Source organism: Glarea lozoyensis, assembly GCF_000409485.1.
Source record: "Glarea lozoyensis ATCC 20868 chromosome Unknown GLAREA16, whole genome shotgun sequence".
In the NCBI taxonomy this organism is placed as follows: domain Eukaryota; kingdom Fungi; phylum Ascomycota; class Leotiomycetes; order Helotiales; family Helotiaceae; genus Glarea; species Glarea lozoyensis.
Genome location: NW_007360990.1, coordinates 960,232 through 984,712, shown reverse-complemented (window position 1 = coordinate 984,712; position 24,481 = coordinate 960,232). Strand labels below are relative to the sequence as shown.

Sequence of the window (24,481 nt, the reverse complement as noted above, 5' to 3'; positions counted from 1 at the left end):
AATGTTTGAAAGTTTCGTTCGGAGCTTTGGGTGTGTCTTCAAGGGTCGTTTCAATCCGGCGGCTTCATCGAAAACATCGAGTGCTGAAAATCCTGAATGGCACGAAGAGTCTTCCACCCAGAAACCGTGCCGCGAGACTAGCGTTGTACAATCCATAGACGGATGCAAGACCGCTCATGGAGTGATAAGCTCTTTTTAGGTGCGGGGATATCCTTTATTTTGGTGTCAATTGACATCGTTGTTACTTTTTGCTAAGAAGATAAAATGGAAGCATAATGTGCTTAAGATTAGACAAGGTAAAAACTTTGCCAGAGCGTGTCGCATAGAAACACAACAAAACTTCCAGGTGATAGCGGTTGGCAGCCGTTCTCTAGATAGGATTCATCATTATAACTCTGCGCGTAATAAATATAAATTAGTTATCCGCGAGTTACACAGCATCCCAGCAGAGCGTGGTAAGCGGCTCCTAACATTGTACAATCCGAGGTTATATATCCATAATTCTTGTGAGGTCTACGGGCTGAAAATGTATTAAAACCTACAACATCCTCACACGATGCACCATGTACTTGTGATGAGCTGCGACATTTGATGTGCCTTCACTTTCGTTCTATGCCACCAGGCATCGATGCTTTTGCCTTATTTTTGGAAAAATTAAATCTCTACATGAAATATACCAATCAATTCATGCTATAATTTGCGAAATCACAAGAAAACCTCCAGATTGATTTCGAGTGTGCTCACAGGGTATCTACATTGCCAGATATTAGCTGCAAAAATCCTCGAAAAACATTTGGGAAGACATACCTCAGCTCAAATTTCTCAAGTACCGTAGGATGTAGAATGCCAAATTCTCCAATACGAACAGCCTTTCCGTCAACACGCAAAAAGATAGCAGCTGCGTGACCCTGGAAGAAAGTTTCCTCGTTGATTTCTTCGATCCAGTAACCGTCTACCTTGGTATGGTCCTCTCTCACTTCATAATTAAGCCCCTTTCTTGCTTCCAATCCTTCTTCATTGGTAAGGAAAGCTGTCTTGAGCATGAGGAGAACACGATCTAGCAAGCCGTGAACGATCTCAAAGCCCGAGGACTTACCATACCAAGCAGCAGCAAAGTGGCGTTCATTGCGAGACTTGCGCTCAAGAGAAAGGTCCTTGAAAGCTACGTCCGAGACCTCGAAAACTTTGATAGGTACCGAGTGCTTCTTGTTTTCTCGAACCGTTTTTAACAGACCGGGGAGCAAAGAAGTGCGCACAATTTGGTACTCGGCCGTTTTGGGATTAGCAAGCCGGACAGCGGTGGTACCATCATCCTTTCGATTTAGCCAAGCAAAGTTCTCGTCATGCGAGCAGAGAATAAGAGGCATAACTTCACTCCAACCGGCCATAGCTGCCTCCATGCGGACAATATCACCCAGCTTGTTGACTAACAGAGGCTGTGCGATGGTTGAGGACTTATTGGGAGAAGTGCGGGGGAGATTATTGAAACCGTACCCAATAGCGACGTCTTCCATGATATCGCACTGATGAAGGACATCAGCTCGGGTAGGTGGAATGGAGACATCAAGAATGTTCTTGTCAGAGGTTGATGGAGTAGCCGATAAGCACATTTTTTGCAGTAGCTTGCAGATAGATTCAGGTGATTCGGAAAGACCACAGCAGTTATTGATATAATCAATTTCTGCTTCTGCCTTTCTGGGGCTGATATTTGGGGTTTGTCTGGTCTCTCCGTTGTGGTCTGAGACAATCTGGACTGGCTCGATTGTGAAGGGTTCGGCGCAGTATTGCGAGAACATAGCAACAATGATATTGTTGACAATCTCCAGCTTTGTTCGGTCGGTCCCGGTCATCTCGATGAAGACATTGGTGGTATTAAGAGAAATCTTAGAATGATTACCATTAATGATGGGAGGCATCGAACACACTCTGCGCTGAGAATCGTAAATCACTGGATATACTGGCTTGTCACGGATGATGTGCAGATATCTACCAAGATGCTTATCATTCTCATAATGCTGCATCAATTCTTCGGCGCTCATTACCGTAGTTTGGTTCAATGGCGCAAACTTAATGTATTTTGGAGGTAAAGCCTCGTATGTGAAAGGACCTTGGATTGTGTCGAGATCGTGGGTACCGATTGCAACGAGGGTCCGCTGCCTTGCGAGATTCTGATGTAATTTGTCTTGCAACGATATGAACGAGTCATAACTCTCTTGTGTGAACTTGATATTCCTTAGAATGGACCCTGAAACGTATGGACGAACTTTCGCAGTATCAGGGTGCACCGTGATCGTTTCCAACTTGCCGTTCTTAGGCTCCACGAGTCTGTAGTTTGGGAATGGTGTTTTTTCTCGGAAAACGTTCAGCATAAGGGCAATTCCTTCAAAGCAGAGCATATCATATCGGTTCGCGGGGATTTCGATTTTGAGCTGCGGGGGTTCTTGTTTGCCATTGACGATTGGCCGTTCTATATTTGAGGTATCTTCGTCCAGCTCAATCCCAAATTCGAAACATAACGTCTCGAACTCCTCCGTGGTGTACCTTGAAGCATTGTTAGCAAAATCTCTCTGAATGTGGGGAGAGCCGCACTCTTGCCCCAAGGCCTTGTAAAGTTCAGCCTTGTCTACGCTGATGGTGGGCATTTTCGTGGATTTTGGCGGGATCCCACCAGTGTCTGCGTTTTTTAATGTGTTTGCGAGGTCGAATATTGAAAGGGCAGCGTCTAAAACGGATGATGCAAAGGTGATTTTCCGAGTAACTTTTTTATGACTCCGTCGTGAGGAAAGCTATAAATTTGTGGGTGCCTAAGGCGTCAATGTCGTTAACTGGGCCGCCGGTGAGAACTGAACTTGGGGAGGAACTGCCCTTCAGGAACCTCCCCCACCAACAACCGCTTTCTCAGTTCATCCACATAACAAGAATATAGACCGCTCTGTTGTGTTCATACCCCACGATCCTGTAGGTTGGTTCAATTGGTTTTACCACAAGATTCGATTTGTATTATTCATGGAAGAGCTCCGTCATTTAGCAGCAAATCCCCCGCCATTTCTAGAGTCGACAGCTTTACCAGCCTACTACTATTCGCGCGTTTCCTGGCCTTAGCTAACTGAATATTAATATAGATTTACAACCGACCTTATCGAAGCATCGAGCTTGGAATTCAACGTCCTGCGATAACTCGGGCAAGACAAGGCTACCAACACGCGATCAACACAACTCAAAGTCCCAGGTAAATAAACCACGACCTGGGCTTCTCTTCCCTCCCACAACTTTCTCCATCCCCGACACCTCTTCTCGAGTACTTCAACATGGCAGACGGCGCAGATAAAACCGATGAGCTCTACCCTATTGCTGTCTTGATTGATGAGTTAAAGGTACGAAGTGGATGATGCTTAGCAGATTAAGTTTCCTTGCAACTGGCACTGACACGCAGCATAGCATGATGATGTCCTTTTACGATTAAATGCCATACATCGACTCTCCACAATCGCACTCGCGCTGGGAGCGGAGCGCACTCGAGATGAATTGATCCCTTTCTTGGACGGTATGCGCACGCCTCTTTCCATTGTATGCATAATCTGCTTTAAAATGATGCTAATGGCTTTGCGTAGAGTCTGTGGAGGATGAGGATGAAGTTCTGACCGCCCTGAGCGACGAACTCGGAGGCTTTGTTGAGTATGTTGGTGGTCCAGAATGGGGCCATGTTCTTTTATCACCTCTTGAGAACCTCGCAGCGATCGAGGAGCCTCTCGTAAGAGAAAAGGTATATTTACAGGTACACAGCAACCAGATTCTTGCTAACTTGTAAAGGCTGTAGAATCCCTAAACAAAATCTGCGAGGAATTGTCATCCCAACAAGTCGAAGAATACTTTATTCCCCTCACAATCCGCCTCTCCAAAGCCGACTGGTTTACCTCAAAAATATCCGCAACGGGCCTCTACAATGTTCCATACAAGAAGGCATCACCCCCCATGCAAGAGCAGCTCAGGCATCAATTTGGACTTCTTGTGCACGACGAGACACCGATGGTTCGAAGACAGGCTGCAAATAACTTAGCAAAGTTTGTGAAGGAGATGCCTGCTACGATTGTCGTAGAGGAAATGATTCCATTGTTCCAACATCTCGCGAGCGACGATCAGGATAGTGTACGTTTGTTGACAGTAGAGATCTTGATTGCGATCGCTGAAGTCGTACCTAAAGAGCAACAATCTAGTCATGGGGTTCTACTTACATCTTTGAGGAGTTTGATCGAGGACAAAAGCTGGAGGGTAAGATATATGGTTGCAGATAGATTTGAAAAGGTATGTGGTCTTTGGTTGTGCCTAGGATAGGTCACTAACAAATAATAGATTGCTAAAGCAGTGGACGGAGAGGTCGTAACAAGGGATCTTGTGCCAGCTTTTGTTAAACTTCTCAAAGATACCGAGGCAGAGGTACGGACAGCTATTGCTGGTCAAATTCCAGGCTTCTGTAGATTGGTTGACAGGGAAATGCTTCTCAATGAGATTATGACAACCGTGGAAGATTTGGTTTCTGACACTTCTCAACACGTCCGTGCCGCTCTGGGAACTCAGATCAGTGGTCTCGCTCCAATACTAGGAAAGCAAGAGTAAGCATATTGGACCCCTACAACCCCACGCCAAGCTAAAATAGTATAGGACTATTGACCATTTACTCCCCATGTTCCTGCAGATGTTGAAAGATGAGTTTCCTGATGTACGACTCCATATCATTTCAAAATTAGAATTGGTTAATCAAGGTACGTTGAACTTGGAAGTTGTATTATCACCACTGACAAATGTAGTCATTGGTATCGAGCTTCTGTCCCAGTCGCTTCTGCCAGCAATTGTTCAACTCGCCGAAGACAAGCAGTGGCGCGTACGCTTGGCTATTATTGAGTACATTCCGCTATTAGCAAGCCAGCTTGGTGTCAAATTTTTCGATGAAAAATTGGCTGCTCTGTGTATGGGCTGGCTTGGCGACACTGTTTTCTCCATTCGGGAGGCCGCAACCCATAATTTGAAAAAACTCACCGAAGTCTTCGGCGTTGAATGGGCCAACGAGGCTATCATTCCCAAGGTAATGGCAATGGGAGCACACCCAAATTATCTCTACAGAATGACAACATGTTTTGCGATCACTGTAGGTTTCCCGCACCCCACTTACGTACTTTGCTAATTTTCAAGACCCTCGCACCAGTCGTTAGTCTCGACGTTGTCGCGAAGTCAATCTTACCAATGATGGACAAACTCGTTGTCGACGATATTCCAAATATACGATTCAACGTGGCCAAATCATATTCTGAAATCATTTCCGTCCTCAAGCGCTTACCTGATGAAGGAACTGTCTACTCATTAGAAAAGTCGGGAGACTCAACGCCACCATCAGCGAGAGGACAACAGCTTATTCAGGAGAGAATTGTGCCAAATCTGGAGAAACTAGCAAAGGATGAGGATGTCGACGTTCGATTTTTCGCCACTACCGCAGCTGGATCAATTTCTGGCGAGCCAATGAATACGTCACCTTAGATGAGTTAATGGCAAAATGATGAAAGGAAAATGATTTTGGGCCAAGTTATACCATTCCCACAAGCTTATATTTGTTCTTAGAAAGGAGCAGAAGAATACCATGCATAGTCTCCTTATCAACCGGATAATCCCACGGCGTAGAGTGAATCATTTGCGCAAGTACCTGTCGAAGCGCGACGTTTGTGCCGAAATATAAAAGTTCCCACTCTCGCTGTAATTATAGAAGACATTTTCCTTGGCCTTCAACACCTCAGGTTATACAAGATTGGTCTTCTCGATCCGGAATACCCCTGATTTAATTGCTACCATATCTCGTGATACATTGGCAGTGGAGAAACCCGTAAACTTGATACAGGATGTCTGTATTTCCAATTCCCTCCTGTCAGTGCTCATAAATACAGGCACAGAGCTAACTCTTCACGAGACGATATCAACCGAGTCTCCCCAAGTCTATGCTAGAAGTCTTTCAATCCCGCCAAAGAAAACGCCTGTACACAATTCATGCCCTTTCTTTGGGACCATTTCTTATCCATTTCCAGAAGATCATTTCCCATCATTTCATCATTATCGCATGCAATCTTACTGCATTTCGACCTCCATTTCCCTGCCTTTGCCTTTCCAGCTCGCTGGGCTATTCCCGCCGTTGGCACCACTCGAGCTTCCAGATGCTGACTTCCCCTTGCCTAAACCTAGTCCTGCAATACCGTCTCTCAGGGTCGCGAAGCCGGCAACTGCACCATTGGATACAACTCTCGTGGGACTTGATGTTCGATTAACCGTCAAGGCCGCGTGTGCAGTCTCCACGCCTGTCAAGACACCCTGGTTGATTCCGAGATTATTAGGATTAGGTCGCGGACTAGGACTACTCCGTCCACGATCTGGAGTCATGTCTCCGCCAAGGTATCTTTCTGTGACAGCGTTGCTGGGCCCGTTCATGTCTGCGTCACTTCGGTTGAAGACATCGTTCCACCACCGCACTTTATCCAATTTTGGAAACAAAAGGCGCTCTTGACCTCTGACATTGTCGTTAATTTCTCCGTTGTATTGTGGATTTAGGAACTGCACTTTGTTTGCTAGGAAGTATCCCCAGACGCTGTTAGTGCGTTCATGAACTCTGGCGTCAAGTCTTGACTTCTCGTTGTTGTAAAGAAATGTTCCGTATTGGCAGGAGTACAGGTGGTATAACATTCGCTTCAAAAATCGCTCGTTGAATTCAAAGCGTGTAGGGTGCTGGTGGAGAAGTTGATAAGTGGCATCGAGGAATTGGTGGAAAATCGGACTGATATTTTCTAAATCTGTAGCTTCTTTAGCAGAATTGGCACTTTTGGCGTCTTCGAGAAGATCCCCTGACTCCCGATCTGCGTGATCTTGGGCTGATGTCTGCGTTTTAGCAAATAGACGTTTCGTGCCTTGAAACAAAGTTTCGAACGTATCACTTCGACCTTCTCCACGGTCGCCAGGATTGATCGCTGAGCCGGCCATAGCATCCTTATCTATTTTGAACCACTTCTCGCTATTCAAATAGCCTCCTCTAAGTTGAAACATGTGTCCATAGGACAGCCAGTCCTTTTCCACAAGCACTACAAATCCCTCAATAGTTCTGTAGTAAGGATCAAGCATCAATTGAGATAGGGCACTCAGTTGACTGGTGCGGTCCCATCCATCCGAGCAGTGTATCAGAACATGTGAGTGTTGAATTCCAACTTGGCGAGCAATGAGAGCCGATCCATCTAGTACTCCCGTGATGTGCTTAAGCCATCCGCTCTTAGCTAGTAAGTCGCGGTTTGGAGGAAGTTTCGACACATCGGAATCCTTGATAGCCTCGATGACCACATCAAGTGACTTTCGCATGACATGGATGTTATCAATTCCCAAATATGCTTTCTTCGCGAATTTGTAGTGCTCCATATTTTCCGAGCCCTTTCCCGCTGCCTGCATTGCCAAAGCATTAACAGTAGGACGAGCATCGACGATGAGATTGTTCTGCTGCGCTCCATAAATGTGAGGCGCATCCTGAATTTCAATCTTCGATGAAGCGGATATCATCTGGTCCTCCAACTTTTCCGTATCGCTCAATTCTCCTTCCACCTTTTCTAAATCGAGATCAACCTGACTAGACGCTGGGCTCGCCCGGCTTGATATGCTCGAGTTCACATCACGTTCTGCAAGAGGCGCGGAAGCCGAAAAACACGCCGCAACGAGCTTCTCGTCTTGGATACTTCGATTCCCTCGAAGGCCAGTCAGGGGTTGCGAACATCTTGTAATCGAGCAATTATTAACTGGGTGTAGGTACGTTAACGCAGGAATCCGGGCCCTCGATCGATATCTACCAGCATAATTCAAGGTATTGTCGGAGATGCTGGAAGGAACAGGTAGTAGGGCTGGATAGGTTTCTGAAAACCCATAATCGACATTTATCTTTGATATTCTCCAACCTCTATCTGGTTCCTTGTCACTAATCCCCTGTCTTTTCCACTCTGCTTTGGCATCGTAAATCTCCCACCCATTGATCCCTTCGCCGTTGGGCTGTACGCATTCGAAGGCATACAGCTTATCGATGCTTCCTAGCGTGCATGTACATGATTTTAAGGTCTCGAAAACATCCCTAGCCTGCTTGTCCTGGTTGAAGATGAGTCTGGCAAACCGGAAGTCGCGCGTTCGGATTCGTATTGAAGATTGATGACTGGAAGTTGGCGGAGTTGGCCGGTAGATGACAGAGGAGAAGAGAGCATATGCGAACACCACTGATCTGCTCTTCGCAGGTTTGCTGGGTGTAGATGTCCCTTGGGGAGGAGTTGAGGGGCTGCTGTAGCAGATGAGATGGTGCGCCTTGAGGTGTAATGTCACCACGGTCGTTATCCCTTCAGCCAAAAGCTGGACGTCCTCAACTTGAAGAAGGTCTTTTGGTGGATTGATTTCCGCAGATTTCCTGGTGTTGACTTTTGGTGTCTTGAGGTTGTCGGTCATCTTGGGTGTGGCTGCTGATATCGCGAGCTGGGAGACTGAAGAAGTGGAGGCCTTTTCATGACAAAATGATAGGTGCTACGAATGTGTATGAGAAGTTGTCATACAAAGCGCGTTGGACGTCTTTCACATAAGTTTGTGCAGTCTAGTGACGTTTGTGTTATCAGCCTTTTCGAGACAGCTTGAGAGTCCACATGGTCGATCGGGACCCGCAATCACTATTGGCCGAGCCTTCCAGTTGGCTTGTCAACGCAGAAGAGAACAGCGAGGAAGTTTGGCGTTAATTAATTGTTGATATATCGCACCAAGGTATCCGAGACGGATGGTTATAGAAAAATAATAGTAGTAAATAAATGCCGTAAAATATGCTCTGCTCATCAATAGCAAGGGGAGCATTGAGAAGAGTTGCAAACCCCACCACGAGGCTGAGGCGTCAAGAATTATCGCGAGGCACGCATGGCCAAAGCTTCAGATCTCGAATTTCATATTTGATCACGTGTAGATACCAAACCGTCCACTACAATTTGGAGCGCTGCCTTCTTATTAACCCAGGGAGTACTCGAGTATAGGTAGTCAAGGCCCAGAGTATTGGTATCGGTAGCCTCTGATTGACGAGACCTGGAGTAACCTTAGCTAGAGAAGCTCAAATCTCACAGAACTTGCAGCCCTTAAAGGTCTGACAATCATGAGTATGAGTATATCTCCATCTTGTCGCGCCATGTGGTCCAGGAATAGGGACAGGTCAAACAAACCAAATGATCCTTACGCGCATCTACAACCGTCAATTCCGTTCTCGCTCCAGTCAATGATGATGGCAACTGTGCTTTGAGAAAATCTACCAAGTTTACCTGGTCAGTGTTGTTTATCTCTGTCGCGACCAGCTCAATACTCCGCCAACTGCCAAACTTAGAGGAACCACCATACCACCTGAGCTTGCCAGCATTCACAAGTAATATCTCTCTCGGCGCTCCGAAACACCTGAAGAACTCTGCGTAATCCGTCGCTGGCGACACTTTAGGCGCGCAGAGCTCTCTAATGCCACGTCTGACCCGCCAGGTCTTCGGCTTTTCCTTCCATCCTGCAACATCCTCTGGGAGGCTCTCGACGCCGAATTCTATCGCAACCCTATCAAATGCCGCAAGCGAGTACGCTGACGATCCGCAGGCTTTGGCTGATTCGGTGTAGACCATTCTCATGATCGCATAGTGAGAGATATACAGCGTGTCTAATCTGGGATGGATGAAGGTTGGACCGCATGCGACGAAAACGGATTTGCACATATCGCGAGATTCGATGCACACGGCAAAGAGGCTAGGAAGGTGTGTGTGTAGCTGTTTCGTGGGCCCGTTGCTGTATCCTAGAAGCCCTATTCCTGGGGGGAAAGGGACGCCTGCGTCGACACCTAGTTGGAGAATTCGTGCTTCGAATGTACTCTCGTAGATTTGGAGCCGCATCTCCTTGGGCAGCTTCGGAAAGAGATGGAATGTAGACAACATTGTCAAGCAGGTAATAAAGATGAGTCTACACGAGAGATCGTTGAAGATTGTAGTGCGGGACTTATGAAGTACAGTTGGTCCTGGGTATCAACAAGACAACCGCCTACCACAACCACAGATAAGTATAGAGAGGCATTAGATAGTATAAGATCAACACACGCTAAATCATCTCCTAATAAACTAATTCCATCTTCATTTTCCGCATACTGTACGTCTTCAACAAATACAGGGGTATACACCACAAGGCTGAGGTATCATTCAACATGGCCAAAGCTCAAATCTCGTGATCATCCGTCAAGTGGGCTCGCTTATTGGATACTAGCCTCTCTGGTGGGGGCGAGACGATGCGTCCGCACACAACAACCGAACATTATTTTCGATATTTCCTCGAAGTGGAAGCTGGATCTCATCGACGACAAAACACATTGAACCTCAACACCAGGTTCAATCCGACATCACAAACCAGACATCATGGCCTCCGGAGTTCCAGGAACCGCGATGTAAGCAAACTCCATTTTGTATCATCTGGGAAAGTGTAAAGAAGCACGGAAATGAAGATATACTTGCTGACACCCCCCGCCATGTAGTTCAAAGCGCAGAAAGTTCGTCGCAGACGGTGTCTTCTACGCCGAATTGAACGAGTTCTTCCAACGCGAGTTGGCCGAGGAGGGATACTCAGGAGTTGAGGTCCGCGTTACTCCAACAGTGACCGACATCATTATCCGCGCAACACACACACAAGAAGTCTTGGGAGAGCAAGGACGACGCATTCGAGAACTCACATCACTCATCCAGAAGCGTTTCAAGTTCCCAGAAAACTCAGTTTCCCTCTACGCCGCCAAGGTCCAAAACCGTGGTCTCTCCGCCGTCGCACAATGCGAGTCTCTCAGATATAAGCTCCTCAACGGTTTGGCCGTCCGAAGAGCCTGCTATGGTGTCCTCCGATTCATCATGGAGTCTGGTGCTAAGGGTTGTGAGGTTGTCGTCTCCGGAAAGCTACGTGCTGCTCGTGCGAAGTCCATGAAGTTCACTGATGGCTTCATGATCCACTCCGGTCAACCAGCAAAGGATTTCATCGACCACGCTACCCGTCACGTTCTCCTCAGACAAGGTGTCCTCGGTATCAAGGTCAAGATTATGCGTGGATCTGACCCAGAAGGAAAGAGCGGACCACAAAAGAGCTTGCCAGACAGTGTCACCATTATCGAGCCAAAGGAGGAGCAGAGTGTCGTTCAGCCAATGTCCCAAGATTACGGTGCTAAGGCCGCTGCCGCACAAGCTGCTGCTGAGGCTCAACGTGCGTCAGAGCAGGAAGGTGGTGAGGAGGTTCAGGCTGTTGAGGAACAGTAGGCATGACGGGGTTGATATTTTCTTCATTGCGTCAAGAGCGGAGTTCTTTGAGGATTTTTGCGGAAGGGAAAGTCCAGAGAGTCGGGCGCGTGGGAAATTCGATCTTAGAATCTTAGATTGCTACATGTCAGAAAACGAGCTTTCTAGGCCAGACCTATTCTCGCATGCGGGCTTGTAATTCTTGCCATGGAATGAAAATACAATAAAGACCACAAATCCAGTCACTCCATTTTGACGCAATACCTGTTGTCATCAGTCCTCTCTATGTTCTTAAAGTGCTAAAAGAATCAACACGTCACTGCCTATGTACATTAGAACCCTACTGTCCTGCGTCTACCAATCTTAGGAGTAAGATGGTAAGAATACCTATCCTAAACAAAAATTATAAATGTAAACATGATCGGTCAAAAGCTACGTGTGTCTGCACTCATACTTCACATTGTTCTCCCTGATCAGTTGTTCCTCGGAAGTCGCCCAAGGCGGCTACGCATCCAGATAATGTCACTTCTGTTTTTGGATATATAACTTACTACATACTCTAGATCCAGTAGCACTAGGTTGTTAGACACCCTGACTTACTATCTTACACTTATACATAATTCTACTATGCTGAGAATACTGTACATAAGTTTCTCACTAACAAGCCGTCGATCTACTGTATCTCTCATCACCCAGCCCCCAAAATACACCCCAAATAAAATCCCCTTTGCGAAAACTCAATCATATACACATATATATCAATATTTATATATCTACACATCCTTTCCCCTCCATTCCCAACCCCCCAAACTCCGCTCCCATTCATAAATACAATTCTAATTCTACTTAGAACAGAACAGGAGACATAGTATACAATCCCCCAGAGCCCCTCAGTAGTCATATGCATGTGCACACGCTACCTTCTTGACCAGTCCAGAAAACGCCAGACCGGGCCACCTCTCATAATTCATCGCTTGGTTTCTTCCCGATTTCGTGGCTGCCACTGATGTTCGCGCATCACCTATGCCTTTGACATAGTACATCCAGACAGAAAGGTAGATCTGTGCGTGTCAACCCGCTCCACCTCCCACTGAAGCCTCACCGTTTCACTCATGACGAGGCCTCCTATGCACAGAAAACAAAGGCAAGAAAACCCGTGGCGCCGAACCCCACAAATGCCATAGCCCAAAGCAGTAGAGGAGGAGTAGGAAAAAACTTTATGCATTCAAAACAAAATTCTCGGCAATCCCGCGCTACCGCGGCAGAGGAGAACTTTTCCTACTTACGGACCGTTCCCTCTCAATCGGTTCCGAGAAACTCCTTTTGCTCGCGCTCGCGCTCGCGCTGCCATTGGGATACAGTTTCTTCGCGTGTCCGTTCGCCTTGTGCGGATGCACCTCGTCCTCATCGCTGCTCGCTAGATCCGCGAGCCCAAACCCAGTGTTATGCTCTTCCTCATCGTATGCATGTATTAAACCCCTGTCTTCACCTTGTGATTGTCTGTAGCCGGCAGACGACATGCGGTGAGGATCCATCGAGCGTCGCGATTGCATAGAACGTCTTGTTTGAATTCCAGAGATCGGGTCTGTTGCTATTCCATCCATTCCACCATGTATGAGTTTATGCCCGTCTGGATCGCTGCGAGAGAGATTGAGGAGATAGACTCCTGTGAATATTACGAGGAAGCCAGAAATTAGCGAAAGTGTGTTTACGGCGTCTGAAGTATTGAATCCGCCGTAAAGGATGAATGAGGCGCAGAGTGTGGAGGTTGTGAAGGTCACGTAATACAGTGGATTGACACTGTAACAATTAGCTATGCTGTCAGCATCCTGTGGGATTTACATACATTGATGTTGGGAATTGGCTCAGTGCCTTATTGAAGTAATTCATCTGCGTCAAAATACAGACTGTCGTGACGATGATGAACACATATGTCGATGGGTGCGAAAATTGGTTGTTGCCAGCAAAAGTGAGCTTGACTGCAATACCGAATGCTTTAACAGACATGACCGAAACCGATCCAACCGTCGAACAAATCGACAGGTAAATGAGAGGATTCTGCTTTCCATATCGTGGCGCAACTCGGTATATCATAACGACTGCAAAAACTAATACCGTAAAGCAGAATAGGAGGAACCCTGTGCCTGTCAGATTTACGCAGGGGAAAGGGGTAAATGATACGTACCTGGTTGAATCGCGTAGTTTAGAATTTCATCAATTGTCGTGATTTCTTCGTCTGGAGGGGCATGTAGGACTATTATGACGGAGCCAATTAAACAAATTGCGCAACCCAATTTTCCTAATATTCCCAGTTCTTCTTTTAAGAAATATGACCCCAAAACAGCTCCTATCAACACACTCAACGCTCCCAGAGGCGTTACTAGAATCGCTGGCGCAAAAGCGTACGCTGCGAAATTCGCTATTTCTCCGATAATGACTGCGTGTGGTGTTAGCCAAATTTCGGAGCATGATGGACTTGGGCGCGTACGAGCTATTATACCCGCCCACCATATGGGGCTCTTCAAATATGAGAATCCATCACCCTCAAAACCATGTCTTTCTTCTGCGTCTATGAGACCCTAGAGAAGTGTCAGAATCCCGATCTATTTTCTCGCGTACTTGGCCAGCAGTTGTGTCCTGAATTTTCGTACCTTTTTTGTAATCACAAAACTCGTTCCTAGAGAACAGCATCAGAATACGGCTATGAAGAGCCTACACGACAAAAAACTAACCGATCGCCATTGTAGAGGTAATGGCCAGAGCCAAGCCAATATATCTGCCCCATCGTTAGCCACTGTGGTGATGTCCGCGGCGCATCTGTGTCAAAGGGCCAGCGCATCGACATACTTGTCTTCCAGCATCTTCGCAGATTGTGTATGCGCACTTCCTGTAGAGCCCGATGTATTCAACCTCCTCACCCTCGCACAAGTAGTATTTGGGCCTCGTTCGATGGCTAGAAATAGTCTAAATCGAGGAAGGTCGTATCTTCGCGCAAAAACGTTCTGTCCGCTAGGGCGTGCTACCCCGTACTAAAGATGGCTGGTGACTGTTCTCGTGTGATGATGTTCGTAAAGACTGTAATGTCTGCGCTTGCTTTCGGCGCAGCCCGAATACCTATCGTCGCTGGCAGGTGCGTGGTCGAGTCTGACGGTCGGTGTTTGTTGGATGAAGAGGGCGCTCTGCTATCGTTGAAACAATCAAAGGCGCGGAGCCGAGAACGAAGATGGTGGTGTATCTACTAAGAAAGAACCGCCACAACTCCAGCCCAAACCAGACTATCACGCGCAAATATAATTATTGGAAGAGATTGATCGTGCAGTAGATGGAAGAAGACACCGCGATCTGTTCAGTGCGGACAATGGGATGTTGCGGCTCTAGGCGCTGCAACAATGGGTGAGAGGATGTGATGTGAAACACTGGCAGGAGTGTTCTCAGTGACTTGGAGACCACCAAAACGTGCAAGGCCAGTTCACCGATCAGCGGTCTCAGCACTTGACTTGCACCGCGATTAGCGGGTCCCTCCCAAGTCCCAACACGCCACGCCACCAAAACCAAACTGAGCATTTATTTTTAGACGCAGTACGGACTGCTCCGCCCCCAAGTTCCCCTGAGAGAGACTCGGCCGCACAACCTGCACGCTGTGAGCTTCGTTGGAGTCTTCGAAGCTTTGAGCAACACAAGCGAGGCGTGGAATACACAGGTGGCCGCGTTGACTGTGGGGCAATATAAAGTACTAAGTGTCGAAGCTAATCATGTTTTTCCCAGGCCACGAATTATTGAACTGAACCAACTCCTGCATTAAAAGGCTTGTTAGCTTGTGTTGAATAGTTACTAGATTGGCACCTTCTGCTTCGACCCGGAGAAGTTGAGAATTGTTCAGTACAAACTTTTGCATATAACTGGAAAGTCTGAATTCTAGATAAAAAATACCGGGCTTCCCCAGTTCGCATTCCGATCACATACTCGTAGCTCAAGGAAGTTGGGTTTTGCCCTGTGGCACTGTATTCGACGATCAGATCTGTGTATCTTTTTGCACTTTCATAACTACGTTACCTATGGTTGCCATAAATTAGGTCCCACAGCAAAACATCCCAAGGAAAAATCAGTAAATGACAAGCGTGGTGGATTGTGTTCAGGTTGTTCGTAATTATCAGTGAACGACACTGCTATTCTAAATCTCTTACACTACTACTCAACCTCTCTCATGGTCTACCAATGGTACCAATAGTACCAGACCATCATTTCCCCTCGACGCTCGTAAACCAGGCAAGCTGTTTTGGTGGATTAATACCAACCCCAATGTTGATATAAGAACCATAAACGGAGTTGCGAGCAAATATTCCTCCTTATATGCCATCTGTCACGGTGCTTTTTCCCTCCCCATATGCAAGAACAAAAAACAGAACGCCAAACTAAGCTAAGGTATCCAGGTGCTAGAGTTATATGATTATGCAAGCGCCGAGCGCTGATTAGAAGAGGGGCCAGATATTGACGAAAAGGGGTTTCAAATTAAGGTTAGCGAAGGATAGAAAATACCTGCGGGACCTACTGTGTTTGTTCCTATCTTACAATATTAGTATGTCGCAATGCTTCGTTGGGAGGTTAGGTATCAAATGAGTTCGTCGGATAATTCGTATGGCGTTGAACTCGAGACTGATGTCCACGGATGTCCAAGTGCTCAAAGGTGGCGGAAAAATAGTCTGGGATAGGAATATATCGAGCGTCGCGATGACCAAAACAAAATGCCGACGATGTTGAAGATGGGTAAAAGTGACATATGACCTCAGCATCGAAGCCCAATTACGAACGTGGCCGTTTGGCTTCTGGAAGAATGTCAGTAAGTCTATCTGCGTTCAGTTTGAAGGGGAATTCCAACCTTTATCTGTTGTAGTCACGGCATCGTCAACGTCTACCTCGGAAAGGGGTCTTTTGGATGAACCATTGGTCATCGGTGAAGCATCTGGCCGGCTTCCCAGGGTTGTGGCTAACTTGATTTCAACCTCATCGTAATCAATCTCATCACCGGCTGGTTTGTCTAAGTCGAGCTTCGTTTCATCTTGGTTTTCGACATCGCGGCTACCATTTCCCTCGTTCGTTGGGACAAGCTCTTCTTCTGCATCTTCGTTGTATTCTTGACCTACAAAATCATCTTCTTCTTGGGGCTCACCAGCACTGACGGTAGCGCTCGAGTCGGCGGCGTCGGCGAATTCTTGCTCATCGACAACTGTTGCTTGTATTCCCTCCCCGTTATCTAGAAAATCTACGTCGCCTTCAAGCTGGAAACCGTCTTGGTTGATTCCAAGGTCAAGTTCGCCTTCGAAAAAGTGGAACTCGTCGTGGTTTGGGTCTTCATGGTTAGCACTGTCAAGTTGGTTCGGGTCCGTGGCTTGGTCTTCTGCGGCGTATTCATGGCTTTCGCCTATGTTTTCAACATTTCCCACATTAGAGTCGTCATCCTGGATAGGATTCTCAACTTCGCTTGGATCTTCAGCTGCCCCGCCTACTATGTCGTTCCCTTGTTCGTTGTGATCAGATTCAATCTCACCATTCGGTTGGTCTACAGCTGCAGAGCCATCGTCTTGAAAACCGTCTTGCTCGGACACGAGACTTGCATCATAATTACCGAGTGCGCCTTCCTCTACGCCTGGTGAAATCGATATCGTAGGCGCTTCCACTGCATCTTCGTCGTCTTTTGTATATTGTTCTTCTATTAAAAAGACACCTGAGTTAGCACAGTGATGGGAGTTTGACTTTTGACAGGATAATAGAAAAGAATCCAAATTACCTTTTTGTATTGAGCTATTAGTGTATTTGCTCTTGCCATGTGCTTTAGCTGCTTCTTGTTCACTCGGCACCTCCGGTTCTTCGTCTGAATAGTCGATCAGGTCGTCTTCCTCGTCTGGTGCGCTGTGGTCTTCAGATTGACCGTCGTTCGATTTCAAGAAATCATTCGGTAGAGGGTTGTCGAATACTGGCGGGTTCTGTAATGTTTCTTGACCCGCCGCATCAGTCGAGGTTAGCTTGGATGAGTGCTCGACAGGTTCGAGATTCTCATTAGTGTCGTTAGTGTCTGCTACATCTCCCGTCGCAACAGATTGAGTACTAAGCTCCTTGCTAAAGGCTTCATTCTCTTGGGTTTCGGCTGGGTTGTCCGACTCATCGTTTTCTACTTCGTCATCAACTAAGTCCCTGTTTTCTGCACCGATGGTATCATCTCGAATATCCTCTTGGCTTCCGCCCTCTTCGCTATAGACGATTACGTCTGACAAGCCTTTACCACCTGCAACGCCAGAGACACACAGATCGTACCGCTTGGCGAAGTTTGGTCTCGTATTTAGATTCAGATATAAAGGATGAATATCCTGGCCGTCGTTGACTAACAGCTTGTGAAAAACATCAATCACTTGGCTTAAAGTATAATCTTGACAATGAATAGATGTCTAAGTAACGAATTAGCGTGCATAGCGTAAGCGGGTTAAAAAAGTTTGCTTACCTCTTCAAACTCAAGGCCTAAATCACCAACGGCCATGCAAAGCTCATCTTCATCCTGAAGCTCGTCGCTAAGAACCTCACGTATTGACAGAAGAAACTCGCTCAATGGCCGCCCAATTATTTCCAAGTCTGAAAGGAAAAAGCTGTCTGGGCTGTCAGATTCAGATTTTGGAAATAACGAATACTCATTGGATTGCCAGGCAACTACAACGTCCGGTCCAACGATAATGGTACCGTCATTGGCAGTATTTTCACAGTCGATATTGGCCGCGTTGTTGTGTAGACTGGTCTGTGGACTGTGTTCTTGTGGCGATGTCGGAGGGTTTGCCGAGGACTCAGTATGATTTCCATATTCAGATTTGGTTCCATTTTCACCTTTGGTATTTACATCGGGCGATGGATTGTCTTCTATAGCTGATGTAGGGGAATTTACTTTTACTATGCCGTCAGCGTTCAATGACTGCTCTGATAAAGGCTGTGCTGCGTTCAGCTCTTCGTTTAGATCCGATGATACTAGATTTGAATTCGAAGCGGGCTGAGAAAGGGCCACTCCAGAAGGGGTAGCTTCACCCGGAGACCCAACATGAGGGACCTGGGGATTTTCTGACTGCAGATTTTGCCCGGATATGCTATCTTCAACTTTCGGTGCAACATCATTCATGCTTGGTCGCGGAGTAAAACTACCAGGCCCCGCTGGTTCGTACCCTTCAGCAAAAGCTTCGGAAACCTTATCCATCATGACAATTGGTTCAAAATCATTCTGAACAGCACCTGCATCACCAACTAGCTGATTCAGCAAATTCGAAGATGACATTGGCTCATCAACATCGAATCCTATTGCTAGATCCGAAGTGCCGTCCATTATAAATGATGAGCCAGGTAATTCCATGTTCTCAGGGAGCTCCGCGAAAGAACCATCCTCCAGGGTGATCGTAACATCTCCGACGGAGCCCTCGTCAAGCCTGTGGTCTTCCCCACTTGTTTCGTCAAACATAGCAACATCGTCAACTGTAGAGCCGTCCTGACCTGCTGAAGGTAGATATGGGTGGCCAAAAGCTGTTTCCGCTGGCGCCTCGTCCACCATGTAATCTTCGTCCCCAATCTCATCTGCCTCTCCAGTAGTAAAGTCGATATCAATGTCGATGTCATCGTCAACATTATGGCCATGGTCCGACGAGATCTCCATGTCGTCCGCCATGGCGTACTGTCACAGGGCGTGAAATTGGATGTATATGTGCGACGTGCGACGATAAATCCCTTGATTGAAAGCTCTTCTGATGCCGGGTACGACAGCGGCGGTTGTATATATTCTGCTGCAGTCAACACGCCAAACAACAAGAACCACTGGAAAGGGCTCGTGCTGCCACAGCAGATTCTCTCAGAGGTAGTAAATGATTGACTAGGCAATTTAGCGTCCACTAGATGTCGTGTAGAAGTTCAAGATGCTGTACGGGTGTATGAGCGCGTATGAATAGGATCACATTACTTCGGAGTACTGTTCTGGAAACCTACGTCGATGGTAGAGATCAGGTTGAATGTGAGGTTGGATGAGACGAGTCTCGTTCAGGGTTGGCAGTTGAAATCGATTCCCGGCTGAATGCGGCCTAGCTGCCGCAACTTAGCGTGGGACTCCACTTGAGCCCTCCTGCTCATCACGTGGTTGGGGCGTTGCTCATGTTGAAGCGGGTCCACCGTCTCTGATCTGGCGGGCGCTGTAAACCACATTCTGAACAGCAAGACCGATTTCACTCTACCGCCAACCCCTCACACTCCCGACTTTTATTTTACAATATGGTGCGCAGAGTCTCAAAACAATTGCCTCAAATATCTCTAATATGGCTATAGGTCGTTCTTGCGGCGTCAATCTGTACGAGGGGGGGGAAAGCTGTCCTTTCCAGACAGTTTCGAGAGATGCAACGGTCGAGAATCGAAGCTCTACTTGCATCATTTCCAAAACTAGCAGACAGTAGCACTCAGCATACTACAGTAGAGCAAGACAATGTCCGATTCGTTTACCAACCCCTCGATGAACTCTACATGGTCCTTATAACAAATCGCCAATCGAATATCCTGCAAGACATTGATTCCCTACACCTGTTCGCACAGGTCGTTACTAGCACCTGTAAAACTTTGGATGAGAGGGAAATTTTGCGAAATGCTTACGAGCTCTTGAGCGCGTTCGATGAGCTGGTGACCTTGGGTTATAGGGAAAACCTAACAATCAGTCAAATCAAAACCTTCTTGGAGATGGAGAGTCACGAAGAGAGGATACAAGAGATCATTTCACGGGTACGATGGCTTCTACACACACCCTCTACACGGTTGTTGCTCTCTGAATTGTGCTTACTTGCTGTAGAATAAAGAACTGGAGGCCACTGAAGAGAGAAAACGAAAAGCGAAGCAATTGGAAATGCAGCGCAAAGAGATATCCAGAAGTGGGAGAGGCAATGTCTCAAGAGCACCTGTATACCCGACATACACACCACCCGCCCGTTCAGCCGTTACAGAAACCTACGATTCGTACGAGGCAGAAAAGAACAAATCGTCCAAGTCAGAGATCCCCATACACCTCTCTAATTTCATACTAATGCTTATACAGGGCCGGCGCGCTGAAAGGAAAGGGCATGCAGCTAGGCAAGAAGTCAAAGACAACCGACATGTTCGAGCGCGTCAGAGGCGATATGGGCGCCGAAGTGGAAGAAACAGCGTCCACTCCACTGGTTCCCAACAACCCTACACATGTTCCGTCAGAGAAAGCTGCACCACGCATCTCTTCATCTTTGGATCGTGATGCCATACACGTTACAATTGCCGAGACTATCAACGCTAAGTTATCGAGAGAGGGTGCTTTGAACTCGCTGGTAATCGCAGGCGATTTGCAATTGAAGATCTCAGATCCCACGTTGACAAAGGTCAAAGTGGACCTCACCGCAAATGCTAGTCATGGCGTACAATTCAAAACACATCCTAATGTGGACAAGAATCTTTTCAACAATAATAAGACGATCCAAATGGCCAATACCGCAAAGGGGTTCCCGGTTAATATCTCTGTGGGTGTTCTTCGATGGCGAGCAACGCCGAAACCAGACGATTCTAGCGCTCTTCCAATCACATTTACTGTATGGGTCAACCGAGGCTCAGATGATACATACAACATCACAGTTGAGTACGAACTCACTGGTGGCGATCCATTAAAAGATGTTACTGTTGTTATCCCTTATTCTACTAGCGAGCCTGCTGTGTCAAGCTTTGACGCGACATACGAAGTATCTGGCGACAGCCTCGAGTGGACGATTGGTCTGGTCGACGAGGATAACGCAAGCGGGTCGTTTGAATTTGAGGCTCAAGCCGCAGATGAGAACGAGTTCTTTCCCATGCAGGTCAAATTTAGCAAGACTAAACCATTCATCGATGTTGATGTAAGTTTGCCCAAAAAAAAGCATTACTTATTCCAAAACTAACAACATAATTAGGTCCACGATGTTACGCTTCTCGAAATGGATGAGACTGTCACTTTCTCCAAAGAGATCAAGTCTGTTGCAGACTCTTACTTGATTGAGTAGAGGGTACATTGGGTACAGGCAAAAAGTTCATGGGATTTCTACTGCATGGCGCAGGATGGGTTTACGTGCATACCCAATGGTTGATATTCTGTTAGCGTAGATTCCTTAGATTTCTTCAATGAGATGGAAATCTCAAAGATCTAGTAATCCGATACTATCACGAGCTCTCAATACCTGATAACTATTATTGATGGCATCACACGGCGAACTAAGAGCCGCGGTGTAATGTCCTGACTCGAAATTTGTCTGATTTGAATGTCCAAATTGTCATGTGTTTTCCTGTCTCGCTTGGCGGTAAGAACGCGCCGAGCGCGTCGTGACTGCCTCCACTAAAAATTCACCAGAAGTTGAAAGTACTTCGAAGTATTTCCATCACCCAGACATGCTGGAACTTCTTCGTAGAGACTGCGCTCCATAGAAGAAGAAGAGTCAAAAATCGAGCCACGATGAGCAACCCTTCCCTGCTCAAGCTTGTGGGTGAAAAATCTCTACCTCAGGCGGCCGACCCTTGTCTCATTTCATACTGCCCGTCCATGGACTTGGTTGCACTTGGCACAACAGATCAACAAGTTCTCATATATCGTCTGAACGGCCAAAGAGTATATGGGGCCGCGCAAAAGACAGGAAAGTTGAGGGTTGAGAGCATCAAATGGAAGCCGAACGGTGAGAAAGCCAACAGACCCCAAATATTGACTAATTTTATCAGGTCAGTTACTTGCAATTGCGTGGAACGATGGCTCCGTCCGACTTGTTGGAGCAGAAAGCACTAAAATTGTACATCAATTCTCCACAGGGGAGAACGTCTCTGGCATTACATGTATGGGGTGGGGTTCTAACATTACCGATAAAACGTCAAGCTCAAGAAAGGTCGCGACGTGGGAGGATGTTTTGAAGTCTGATTCTTTCATCTCAAAGGATACCATATCTTTGGATTTACCAAGAGATCTTTCTATGATCGATATTGAACGAAGTTTGCCTAAACTTAGTCTATTGCCTGCCGGGGGCACGTCGTATGTCTCTCGCCCCCGAGTCTTTGGGATGATTACTGATATAAATTAGGGATGATGTCTTCTGTTCTAGATCTTCGTTGGATGCTCTATTTCGCCCATTTGATCCCAAAGATAATAGAGCCGTCGATGTAATGGTTGTTGGGACTAAACATGGACTAGTTCATCTTACTATCTATGACTCGTTTTTCATCGGGTCCTTTTCCCTACCAACAACTTCTGAAGGGATATCACTCAATTTTGTTCGCCATAGTTCTCATCCCCAGAGTTCCACCCACTCATTACTACTCGAGAATGGTGATTCAAGAATCTTGTACGTGGCGGCGTTAGATTTGCGATTCATCTCCGCAACAAGTGACTACCTCTCGCTGTTGGCTTCACGTTCTACCGCTCTTCAAAACCTCTTAAGATACATCCATCAAGTACAAATCTTAATGGTTAATGAATGGAAGTCAACTCAAGAGCTCCCTGGAAGGTTTATACGTAACATCAATGAAACTCTGCAGGAGAAGGCTAAAGGGGACATTGTGCAGGGTCTGTATCACTCTGTTGCCACAGGCCATACATTTCCCGCAGTAAAAGAATGGTTAGTCGATGAGCTTCAAGAGAGAGTAAGTCGACATTATTTATTGTCATAATTACTGGGTTTAACGCACTTAGGGTCTAAAACGATGGGAGAAAGCCGTGTTCACTGGACTCGAAAATTTGCGCCGTTTGGTACATGAAAATATGTTGCCCGCGTTAGAGCGGTGTTCAATGATCCTGAGTCGCTTCTCAGGAATCGCCAAATTCCAAGGCACTAATGACACCGTTGGATTTTCCAGTAAAGATGTCGGCCGTATTATGGACACCGTTTCTTGTCTCCATCTTGTGGCTTCAAAGATTTTGATTCAGGTGGTCGACGAGATTGATCTCTTCTCGGCGTTCACTGCCTGGATGCGATACGAAATTGACAGACTCTCCGCTGACTCTAGCGTTCCAAAAGAGGACGAGCTGGAAAAAGAATCTTCCCTAGATCACAGCAAGGTATTGCTCTACATTCAAACTTGTATGACGACGAGCCCATTAGAAGTATATCTGGGAGAGAGCACGCCAGATGAGGCTAAAAACCCATGGGGCCAGTCGGAGAAAGGTGTTCGCATGTTCGAGCTACTTGACAAGCAACTCCATAAACAAGAACAGGGCATTCCATACATCAAATCACTACCTCGGGTCGAGCTTCTGTGTACGCACCTAACAGACCAAGCAAAAGAGGTATTTGGCCAGATAGCCAATGCCGAAAAGCGAAACGTTATATTTGGGACTCCTCAAGAAGTTGGATCCGGACATGATAAGTCCCTGCTTGACTTCTGTATGATTAGCAAGGTACGCGATCCAAAGACTCGATGTACTTGTCTCTAACGGTAGCGATAGCGACCGTCAGTATCTCAGGCCTACGTTGCCTTTGTCCCGACAGGGGCTCACGACTTAAGTAAGTCATTTAAACTACAATGCAATTATTCTTGACAGAACTAACCGTTCATAGTACAAGTTACTCGTGTCACTTATAGTCTTGAACGGGGACTCAGCACCATTAAAGACACGTCTTCGTCATTGCTCAAATTAACTGGCGGATCAATCCGAGATCTGAAATTACAATCTACCGGTCACCTGTTGATCCTGTGGGAGACAAACGGTATGTGCGTGCTATATGAAAGTAAGATAATCGAAACTAATAAGACTAGAAACCCACCACCTGTTGACTATTCCATTTGACGCACCTGCGGGGACAGTGAGTTCGGATAAAGGAACTTATAGTATGGAATACGTTCCGTACCGTCCCAAAGATGCGGCCCATAGTCCAGTTTCTTTCAATAATGAGGAAATTGAAAAGCGCTTCTCAATTCACAAGTTCACGGACGGTGGCCATTTTGTCCCTAGAAGCTTGGAGATCAGAGGGCTTAATCAGCTTGATCTTAACCTTCGACGCATCGTCGTTCTTAGCAAAGATAAACACCATTATCAAGTCTTCGCTTTTACCAGCATGAAAAGCGACGCAGCAGGAAACACGACTTCGGAAAATGAAGACGTGTCAATGTCCAATGACTCTTGACAGTCAAGA

General features: G+C 46.6%; 9 protein-coding genes across 9 annotated transcripts; 4 read left to right on the top strand and 5 right to left on the bottom strand.

The window, feature by feature from the left end:
* Positions 1-705: 705 nt before the first annotated feature.
* GLAREA_07607 (Class II aaRS and biotin synthetase) lies at positions 706-2,642 on the bottom strand (the record flags this gene model as incomplete). Its single annotated transcript, XM_008082295.1, has 2 exons — positions 706-751; positions 808-2,642. 2 exons carry the CDS (start codon positions 2,640-2,642, stop codon positions 706-708), a joined length of 1,881 nt encoding a protein of 626 aa, XP_008080486.1.
* A 666-nt stretch (positions 2,643-3,308) lies between these two features.
* GLAREA_07606 (ARM repeat-containing protein) lies at positions 3,309-5,529 on the top strand (the record flags this gene model as incomplete). The annotated part of the gene is made up of 8 exons (XM_008082294.1): positions 3,309-3,374; positions 3,439-3,544; positions 3,612-3,763; positions 3,811-4,302; positions 4,351-4,610; positions 4,660-4,760; positions 4,806-5,143; positions 5,188-5,529. 8 exons carry the CDS (start codon positions 3,309-3,311, stop codon positions 5,527-5,529), a joined length of 1,857 nt encoding a protein of 618 aa, XP_008080485.1.
* A 255-nt stretch (positions 5,530-5,784) lies between these two features.
* Positions 5,785-8,496, bottom strand: GLAREA_07605 ((Phosphotyrosine protein) phosphatases II; the record flags this gene model as incomplete). The annotated part of the gene is made up of 2 exons (XM_008082293.1): positions 5,785-5,908; positions 6,113-8,496. 2 exons carry the CDS (start codon positions 8,494-8,496, stop codon positions 5,785-5,787), a joined length of 2,508 nt encoding a protein of 835 aa, XP_008080484.1.
* Positions 8,497-9,176: 680 nt separating this feature from the next.
* GLAREA_07604 (uncharacterized protein) lies at positions 9,177-9,989 on the bottom strand (the record flags this gene model as incomplete). Its single annotated transcript, XM_008082292.1, has 1 exon — positions 9,177-9,989. The coding sequence occupies one exon, from the start codon at positions 9,987-9,989 to the stop codon at positions 9,177-9,179; it is 813 nt and encodes a 270-aa protein (XP_008080483.1).
* A 471-nt stretch (positions 9,990-10,460) lies between these two features.
* GLAREA_07603 (Ribosomal protein S3 C-terminal) lies at positions 10,461-11,339 on the top strand (the record flags this gene model as incomplete). The annotated part of the gene is made up of 2 exons (XM_008082291.1): positions 10,461-10,489; positions 10,577-11,339. 2 exons carry the CDS (start codon positions 10,461-10,463, stop codon positions 11,337-11,339), a joined length of 792 nt encoding a protein of 263 aa, XP_008080482.1.
* Positions 11,340-12,208: 869 nt separating this feature from the next.
* GLAREA_07602 (Multidrug resistance efflux transporter EmrE) lies at positions 12,209-14,179 on the bottom strand (the record flags this gene model as incomplete). Its single annotated transcript, XM_008082290.1, has 8 exons — positions 12,209-12,379; positions 12,605-13,118; positions 13,165-13,456; positions 13,504-13,755; positions 13,807-13,897; positions 13,970-13,995; positions 14,051-14,094; positions 14,166-14,179. The coding sequence occupies 8 exons, from the start codon at positions 14,177-14,179 to the stop codon at positions 12,209-12,211; spliced, it is 1,404 nt and encodes a 467-aa protein (XP_008080481.1).
* Positions 14,180-16,118: 1,939 nt separating this feature from the next.
* On the bottom strand, positions 16,119-19,008 carry GLAREA_07601 (uncharacterized protein; the record flags this gene model as incomplete). Its single annotated transcript, XM_008082289.1, has 4 exons — positions 16,119-16,141; positions 16,195-17,025; positions 17,104-17,758; positions 17,812-19,008. 4 exons carry the CDS (start codon positions 19,006-19,008, stop codon positions 16,119-16,121), a joined length of 2,706 nt encoding a protein of 901 aa, XP_008080480.1.
* A 713-nt stretch (positions 19,009-19,721) lies between these two features.
* GLAREA_07600 (SNARE-like protein) lies at positions 19,722-21,373 on the top strand (the record flags this gene model as incomplete). Its single annotated transcript, XM_008082288.1, has 4 exons — positions 19,722-20,099; positions 20,167-20,360; positions 20,410-21,229; positions 21,284-21,373. 4 exons carry the CDS (start codon positions 19,722-19,724, stop codon positions 21,371-21,373), a joined length of 1,482 nt encoding a protein of 493 aa, XP_008080479.1.
* A 446-nt stretch (positions 21,374-21,819) lies between these two features.
* On the top strand, positions 21,820-24,472 carry GLAREA_07599 (WD40 repeat-like protein; the record flags this gene model as incomplete). Its single annotated transcript, XM_008082287.1, has 7 exons — positions 21,820-22,036; positions 22,080-22,383; positions 22,433-22,991; positions 23,041-23,745; positions 23,794-23,851; positions 23,906-24,055; positions 24,105-24,472. The coding sequence occupies 7 exons, from the start codon at positions 21,820-21,822 to the stop codon at positions 24,470-24,472; spliced, it is 2,361 nt and encodes a 786-aa protein (XP_008080478.1).
* Between the last annotated feature and the right edge of the window lie 9 nt (positions 24,473-24,481).